The 9164-nt window shown below is 34.6% G+C and overlaps 1 protein-coding gene across 1 annotated transcript; it reads left to right on the top strand.

Annotated features, from left to right (window-relative positions):
• Positions 1–3936: 3936 nt before the first annotated feature.
• On the top strand, positions 3937–8456 carry LOC108479902 (F-box/LRR-repeat protein 10). Its single transcript, XM_017782752.2, has 4 exons — positions 3937–4721; positions 4997–5202; positions 5373–5466; positions 6873–8456. The coding sequence occupies exons 1-4, from the start codon at positions 4554–4556 to the stop codon at positions 8322–8324; spliced, it is 1920 nt and encodes a 639-aa protein (XP_017638241.1). The 5' UTR covers positions 3937–4553; the 3' UTR covers positions 8325–8456.
• Positions 8457–9164: the final 708 nt, after the last annotated feature.

Here is a 9164-nt window from a genome sequence, read left to right as displayed (position 1 = left end):
CAATGCTGACAATGAGATAAAATATGATTATATTGAGTGAACAGATTTAACTCAAAGGAATCAAGGATATCATATGAGGGTAACACACACATGATGAGGTCATTGGACAAAGTAGTTGGATGAATTGCTTTCGTAAAAAGTATACAATAAAGAGTTTTAAATCATGGTACTTCTTGTGGACTGACTCCATGATTAAGTAATTGTGAATTATCGGAACGATGCTTCTGGACATAATTGCAATCACTAGAGCCTAATTGTATATGTCCAATTGGTCTCTCCGCTAACTTAACAATGGCTTGATTGGACTACATTTGAATCAGAAGAAAATTCTATGACTTCGGGAATAATTTAATTGAGTTGATTTATTCGATGTGGAATTAATTAGGTGGTCGTGAAAATTGTTCAACTAGAGAATTTGATTAAAAATTTTCTTGAAAAATTAATTTGGAAAATCTAAGTGATTTTTGGAAAAATTAATTTTGATCAAGTAAATTTAAATTAATCAAGTTAATTAAAATTAATATGATATTTTTGGAAATTAATTTTCAAGTTAGATAATTGGTTCAATGGGTAATTGAACTTGAAAATTGGACCTGAGACCGTAAATTGGGCCCAGGAGCCCAAAACCAAGACCCAAAAATTGGTCGAACCGAGCCCGGTATGTGAAACCAGGCCAACGGTTCAATCGGTGGTTAGACCGGACGGATTGGATCATCATTGACCTAGACCAAACTGGCAACAGTCCAATCGGCTCGGGGTGTCGTAAGGATGTCGCACCTACATCATCGGACACGGTAGTGTCGGTGGCTGGGACGATGACATCCTAGTGGCCAATGACGATTGGTCGTCGGTGGTTGAACAGTGAAAGAGTTACACTCCTATTGGAATTCTACCAGAGAATTTGATTTCAGATTAATTATTTCAAAAATAATATTATTTTAATAATTTAATATTAAATTAAATTTAATATTTATCTTAATAGTATTTTATTAATTTAATATTAAAGTGATTATCTTAATATTAAATTTAATTTAATGTTTATTTTGTAGATAAATATTTTATTAATTTAATATTAAAATGATTAAGTTTAATCATAGTTAAACTCTTTAAACTCTCTAAACTCTCCTTATATAAAAAGAGTCTTGGGTTATTATTTATACACACTTGAATTCAAGAGAAAGTTGTAGAGAGAAAATTCTCTGAAGAGATTATTCCAGAAATTTCTAGAGATATTTTTCTGATTTACAACTTGACTTGAAAGTTTAGAGAAATTATAAAATTACCCCACTGGTAATTTTTGTGAATTTTTTTTGATTCAAAGCGAGCCCACACTAGGCAGATGTGAATTTGAGGATAGCGGAGAAGACTACTCAGTCGAAGCGCTCATCCTAGACGAATTGAAAATGTACAATTTTGGTTAAGTGTTTATTACTTTAGATATCACAACCAAGATCTTTTTTGGAAAAAAAATTAAAACTCTAACTTTCCCCTAAATTTATTTTCCGCTGCATTTTCCAAACCCGTTTTTTCCAACAGTACATGACGAAAAATTAAAATAAAAAATCATCTCCATTGTCAGGCTGAATGTTTGCCACAACCCGATGGGTGTTGGTTATAAGGAGGATTTCATCGTAGTTGGGGTCCTGTTTATCATCTTCATTTTCACCTCCGTCTTAATCTTCATCTTTATCTTGTTCTTTCATGCTAGACTGCATTTTCATCCTAGGTTGCCATCGTATATCGTTGACTGTATTAGTAGGTGGTTGCAAAGATAACCCAAATCTAAAGAACAGTGATTCTGGTGGTATTTGAGACACTATCGACGAAGAAATATATGGTGTCGAATAACTCGGTTGTGTATAAAATGTTGGAATGGTAGGTGATGATGAATACATTGGTGTTGTTGGCTGTAGTGGTGTGTAATATGCTTCTGCGGATGGATGTGAAGCAAAAAAATTCTTAGAGAAAGTGTTGATGCATGGTATGATGGTGCACAATGTGGTACTTGTGTGAAAAATATGGGATTAGTAAAAGCACCAGAAAAATGAGAACCATACTAACCGTAAGGTGGTGCACTTATCGATATAGAATTTGAGGTTGGAGCTGATGATGATTAACTCAATGCATGTACTCTCAATCACGGCCTCATGTGGGGTCGTGTTGGCCTTCTACAACAATAGATATGGCTTACCTTGAAGTCTAAATCATGTCATGTAATCCGAAGACATCGTCAAATCTAGTCTGACAATTGGTTCGCGCATAGGTATGAAATTGCACCTATGTTCCCATATGTAAATATACTTGGCATGGAATTTAGGCCAATCTTCATCAGTTCTCCCTTACAAGTCAATCTTGTGAAGTTCATCGAAGTTCTGGGGTGAGGGCAGAATATTTTGTAAAAACCCAAACTAGTGCATCACTCAATCAGATTTATGCATCTCAACTATTGCAAAAACTATCAATAGTGCTTTAACGTACTAGATATTGTAATCGTCAAAAATTAGATCGAGATGCATTTTTGAATTTTAGGATCAGAGTATGGCTCCATTCAAACTGCAATATGAAATTGTAAATTTTATTACGTACCTAATATTAAATTTCAAATCCTTACATAACTATTATATAATTGAAAAATTCAAAACTAACATTGACTTTTAATCATTGATATAACAATAATCAAATATCTTTAAGCTCGTTCAGTATACCCACATGACTAGTGTCATTGTTCCACCTATTCAAATAATATTTTGTTCCAAAAATATAACAAAAAAATAATATAATAACTATGTTATTAAATAAATCTTACCTTATTACAAGTGGGAATTGATAATAAAAGTTTACTCGAGGACGTAAAAATGGTAAGCAGTATCGTGCCCATGATTGAAGAAAGAGTATACAACCACTAATTTTAATTTTCTATACTTCAATTCCCCGACACATCTCTCGGTACAATGTAGTCAAGATAGTCTATCCCCAACTAAGTCTCACGGCTTCTTTTAAGTCAATTAGTTGTAGGAGCCACCTTAATTGTACTAGATTTTGAGATTTATCTGGCATTAAAAGACCTCCAATCAACATCAATATGAATGCTCAAGCGAATTGTTATATTTCAACTGCATTAGAATAGTTGTCGAGATGTGAGAAATTATCTTCTAACCATTTGATATCTATCCGGTTAGCACTAAATTTGTCTGACACTTTGCCCAATAGTTGGTGGCAAATTGTGCTCCAATCACCAATACGCACTACCCCCATAACAATTGGCCCATCAACCAGTAGAGCGAGTTGTAATGCCACATCCTTGAGTGTAACCGTACACTCATCGTACAAAAGATGTAATGTGTGTGTCTTGGGTCTCAATATTTCCAGCAAAGCACTGATAAGTGCGAGGTCCAATTTAGTCCCGCTGAGCATTTGGGACACATGCAAGAATCTCGCCTCTTCTAAGTGCTAACATACGATGCTCTCGGACTTAAATTATGTATATATGTTTCAATAATATGATCTTCGTTCTGATTATATAAATATAAAAAATTAAAAATAATAATATTATTAACAACTTAATAATTATATTAATAAAATAAATAATATAATAATATTTTATTATTTGTAATTAGATGTTAGAAATGTGTTTGTGATGCAAACGAATTACAGTGTATTGATATTTTTAAAATTTTAAAATGATAAAACTGAATAAAATGTAAAAAACTACAAACGAGTAGGATAGAAAATTGAGAGAAATTTTGAAATTAAGATAGAAAATTAAGAATAAAGGAGTTGAGAGAACTGAAAGAATATATGAACAGGGTCGAAGGAAAAAAAGAAAAGAAAATGAATGAGGTATATATATAAGGAAAAAGAAACGACTTTTGGATTGGAAAAATGTGACCATTAATCCCAACTGGCCATTGGTCCCAAACAATTTATATATGTCTTCCTATTTTTAAAAACCGACTTTAGGACGGGACAAGTTACATGGCGGTCTGGTTTTCAGCCCTTCTTATGTCTCAAAATAGATCTATTTTCTTAATTTTTGAAAAAAAAAATCTAAATCTTAAAATTTTTTTTAAATCTACATATTCACCTAATTTTCCCGTGCAGACTGTCATGTCCAAAATCAATTTATCTCCTTAATTTTTGATAGAAAATTATCTAATAAATCTTAATTTTTTTTAATCTGGTTATTCGCCTAATTTTCCCCCACCAATCTACCATGTTATTAAGATCAAAAGAAAGAAAGAAAGAAAAAAAAACTACCACGTTATGTATTTATTGTTGGGAGGCGACGTCTAACATGCGCCGTAGTTTTCGAGAACCTCACCTTGTTCCCTGAATCTTCCTACTGCCCCCAACGAAATGAAGAAAATCGCGGTTACTTTAATATCCAGATTGAGTTTTTAGTAAAATAATGACAAATAATCAAATAACCAAATCGAGTTCGTAATGATAATAAAAAATGGGCAAATACTCCAATACCTAGATCGAGTTGTTATTAGTCAAAAATCTCAAGAAACGGATCAGACCACCAAAGTAAACTAAAAGAGAAATAGGGGATGGGAAGTTGGAGAGTGGAGAGGCTGGATCAGTTGCCGACAGCCCTTTTGGCTACCATCATGACCAAGCTTGATATCTCTTCCATCTGCTCTTTGGCTGTCACCTGTAGGGCTTTCAATTCCTGTGCTTCTCATATCCTCTCTTTTCTTCCCAATTTTCATATCCTTGTAAGTTTTATTTGCCCTTTCTTTGCATCCTTTTTTGGTTTCTCTTTACTTGGTGAAAGGAGGAATTGGATCCTGCGGAAAGTGAAGGAGAAAAAATTTTCAATTGCCCTCAGTTGTTTAGTTTTTTATTTGGGTTTCGAACTGCAAAAAAAGATGTATTAATTTTTATCATTTCCCAGGTCCTCCATAAACACATGAAAATCTGAACTTTTGAATCTTGATGCTGTCTTCTGGAGTTCCAAATTGAACCCTAATATTCATTTATCATTTGGCAGGATATATCGCCGTCTATGGAACTAATCAAGCCACTGTTGCCACCAAATTCTCACCTTCAAAGCTTAAAGCTTGATTGTGGTCAGCTTAATGATTCATCCATTGAGCTATTACTTCGACCTTCTTTACAGGAACTTTGCTTCCACAATTGTGCAGATTTTAGTGGAAAACTACTCTCTGAAATCGGATCACGTTGCAAGGATGTAAGGTATATATCTCTTATGAATTACAATTGCATTTATCTTTTCATTGTGTCTATAAATATACAATTTTCCCCTGTTATATATTTCCTTTGTTGTAGATATCATTTGTGTGATGCTGATTTGTTTCCATTTTAAGAGATATCAGCATTAGCTTTATATGTTAACTTTCATTCAGGTCTCTCTACTTGGGCTCGGTGGCTGAGAAAAGGGGCCGAGCGATACATATTTCTGATTTGGAGGAATTACTTGGTGGTTGCACCCAATTGGAAGTAAGGCTTATTTATGAAAGTAATGAATGAGAAAAAGGTTCGAAAGATTAATGAAAGATTAAAGGAACTTTTTTGTTAATACATTGAACCTAAAGATAGAACCAATTAGCTATTTACTTGCAGGCTTATTTCTGAAGGTAATGAATGAGAAAAAAATGGTGTAAAAGATTAGTGAAAGTTTAAAGGAAATATTTGCTAATACATGAAACATAAAGATGGAATCAGTTAGTAATTTTCTTGTAGGCTTGCCTGTGAAAGTAATGATTTTGGATGAGAAAAAAGTGTAAAAGACTACTAAAAGGTTAAATGAAATATTTGTTAGTACTTAATACATTAAACATAAAGATGGAACCAGTTAGTGATTTAGTTGTAGACTGGATTACTCCCCTATATTTTATTTCATTGTTCAAAGGGAGAAGGAGTTTCATAAGACCTAGAGTTTCTAGTTTTTGACATCTACTAATGCTTCCCTTGATGATGTTGTATGCCTGAATATGAAAGTCAGTTTAAGCTCCTTTCAGGGGTTAGCCTTTTTCCATGAGTGAGCGTGACAAATGCTTGGTCTGTTCAATAAATACTTTACTAGTTACAGATAAGCGTCGAACAAAATCACTCATCCAGGAGCCATGTCGTTCCTATTATCTTGATGGTGGGTACATGACAAAACCCTAAGACCCAAAAGAAATTGGAACATCTCTAAGCTTCCCATTCCCTTTCTTTTATTGCTCTTCTCACTCCCTTTGCCTAGCACAAACCTGATTCTCCTTTTCTAGTGCAAAGTTCACTCTTTCTTGCTTGCCAAAACCCAATCTGCCAACTACCAACCGCCAATAACCATCCTCTAACTTAAACCAGCCAACAAACGCTTTCCAAGTCAGGTTACGGTGGACACCATGGAAGAATTTGAGTTTCAAGCCATATCCCAACAAATACAAACAGGGCGTGAAATTTCACCAAGGTGTCTTTTTTTGAAAGAAATTTCTTCAATGCCTACCAACATGGAATCATCAAGCTTCATGAGAAACAGCCAAGATTTACTGTTTGAATAGATGGAAATGCCAATTTAGCCTTTCTGTGAAATGAACTTATATCACATGTGTGAAGCTTTACTTGCTGGATGCCATATTTGAATGTTGATAGATAATTTTAAATATTCATTTAGTTCCTAAATTTATCTGAATGAGTGCATTTGCTTTCTCATTGATCATTCTGATAATGTGTTGCTTATTGGCATTGTAGCAAATTTTATGTGTTTCATATGAAAAATTTACCCAGAAGACTGGCAGATTTTCAATCTATATTTTCTGTATACTTGATGCATGTTTTTCATGCAAAAGCTAGATCTGTATCATTTTGGAATGTTCTAACTGCATACATGTATTCCTTCTTGGTTTCTACTCTGCCAGGAATTGAATTTGATGTTTGACTTGTCACTATTTCTTCGTCATAACTTTGCTCGGGTTTGGGCTTTAGCTTCAAAAATGCTCACTTCTCTTGAGATTGGCTACATTTCTTCGGTTATGGTGACTGAACTGCTTAGCCCTAATGTTGGACCCCATCAGTACCCAAATCAAATTCGACCATCGATATTGCCTGCCATCCAAAAACTATCTCTTGCTGTAGATTACATTACAGATACAATGGTTGGTACAATATCAAAAGGTCTCACGTTATTGACACACTTGGAACTTCGTGATGCACCCCTCATTGAACCAAGAGTTACATTTGATCTTACCAACTCCGGTCTTCAACAAATCAATCAGCGTGGGAGATTAAAACATCTTTCTCTTGTGAGGAGCCAAGAGTTCCTCAGTACTTACTTTAAGCGGGTTAATGATCTCGGGATCCTACTTATGGCTGACAAGTGTGCAAACATGGAAAGCATTTGCCTTGGTGGCTTTTGCCGTGTTACAGATACAGGGTTTAAGACAATTCTGCATTCTTGCTCAAGCCTGTACAAGCTTAAGGTTTGCCATGGATCCCAGTTGACTGATCTGGTTTTTCACGACATTGCTGCAACTTCCCTCTCTTTGACTCATGTTAGCTTCAGATGGTGTAATCTTCTAACCAACAATGCCATCAAGAGTTTGGTCCACAACACGCGTCTCAAAGTTCTTGACTTGAGAGGCTGCAAAAACCTTGGGGATGAAGCGCTTCCGGCAATTGGCTCTCTCTGTGAATTGAAGATGTTACAGTTGGATAATTCTGATATATCCGATGTAGGAATAGCATACTTGCGACATGGCATTATTAGCTCATTGGTTTCGTTATCTGTTAGGGGATGCAAGAAACTTACAGATAAATGTATCTCTGTTCTATTTGATGGCTCTTCTAAACTGGAGTTGCAAGAGCTGGACCTATCTAATCTTCCTAATCTCTCCGACAATGGAGTTTTAGCTCTTGCAAAAAGTCGGGTTCCAATTTCAGAACTCCGAATGCGACAATGTCCACTCATAGGTGACACTTCGATCATGGCACTAGCCTCAATGCAGGCTGATGACGATAGAGGACATGGCAGTAGTTTGCGATTGTTGGATCTTTACAATTGTGGTGGCATTACACAACTTTCATTCCGATGGTTGAAGAAACCGTATTTTCCGAGATTAAGATGGCTAGGTGTGACAGGGAGTGTAAACAGAGACATCGTAGATGCTTTAGCTAGGAATAGGCCATTCTTGCATGTGGCATGCCATGGTGAGGAACTAGGGACTGATCCGTGGAACAACATAGACAGTTCGTACATGCATGACTACGAGGAGTTGGATGAACTAGAACAATGGCTGCAGGAAGGAGAGTGGGAGAGTGATGATGAAGAGATGGAGGATGCTGAAGATGATGCAGATGTGGTGGTGGAATGATTTCTGTTTGTATTTTTACTTTCGTAATGTTGTTTGTTAGTGTAACTAGCTACTGCTGAATGTGCTGTTAACTTATTAGTGGGAGTCACAATGGATTGTGAATATTCAATCGATTGTTTTTGTGGATTAAAATATGGGTAAATTACACAAATTGTGCCTGAACTTTATTTAAAATGACATTTTGGTCACCCAACTTTCAAAAGTTACATAATAGTAACTAATGTTATCAAATTGTTACATGGTAGTCATTAATGTTATCAACTTGTAACATTTTCATCTTTCTTTGCTTTTTTTTTTTCTCTTTTCTCATGCAAATTAGTGTTGGCTCCACTCTTTCAGATTATTTAAATTAATATATATAAGTTTGATTTATAGTTGCAAGTAAAATCTTGACTTGAATTTCAGAGAATTGGAGAAGAAGAAAAGTCATTTGTATTATAAATTTAAAAAATCTAAAATTTCAAAACTAAAGTAGTTTAAAAATCCTGATCAATCTTGTAACCAGAGTTATAAAGAAATAATGGATGTAGAAAAGAAGTAGGGTATTATGTATTATAAATTAAAAGAAAAAAATCTCAAATTTCAAAAAGTTGAAACTTATCAAAGAACCCAGATAATATAATAGAACATTTTGCTTCTCTCTTGTCTTTTTTTTTTCCCAATTTTTTCTTTTTTTTTTCATAATTATCGAGAAAGTCCTATAAATAGATGGTTAATGGTAGAAGCATTTATGATTCTCAAGAATGAAAGTAGTGTTGCAAACCTAGATTTTGTTTCTTGAAAACTCGAGCAGCAACAATTAGTCTAATAATGGAATCCAAATTTTGCATTGAAATGTAT

This window comes from Gossypium arboreum, chromosome 12 (genome assembly GCF_025698485.1).
Source record: "Gossypium arboreum isolate Shixiya-1 chromosome 12, ASM2569848v2, whole genome shotgun sequence".
Taxonomy (NCBI): domain Eukaryota; kingdom Viridiplantae; phylum Streptophyta; class Magnoliopsida; order Malvales; family Malvaceae; genus Gossypium; species Gossypium arboreum.
Note: the sequence above shows the minus strand (reverse complement) of the source record. Positions and strands in the feature narration are given on the sequence as shown.

Coding starts and splice junctions, on each gene's coding strand:
- LOC108479902 (XM_017782752.2), top strand. CDS start 4,554: ATGGGAAGTTGGAGAGTGGAGAGGCTGGATCAGTTGCCGACAGCCCTT. Junction 4,722..4,996: donor TTCCCAATTTTCATATCCTT/GTAAGTTTTATT, acceptor ATCATTTGGCAG/GATATATCGCCGTCTATGGA. Junction 5,467..6,872: donor GTGGTTGCACCCAATTGGAA/GTAAGGCTTATT, acceptor CTACTCTGCCAG/GAATTGAATTTGATGTTTGA.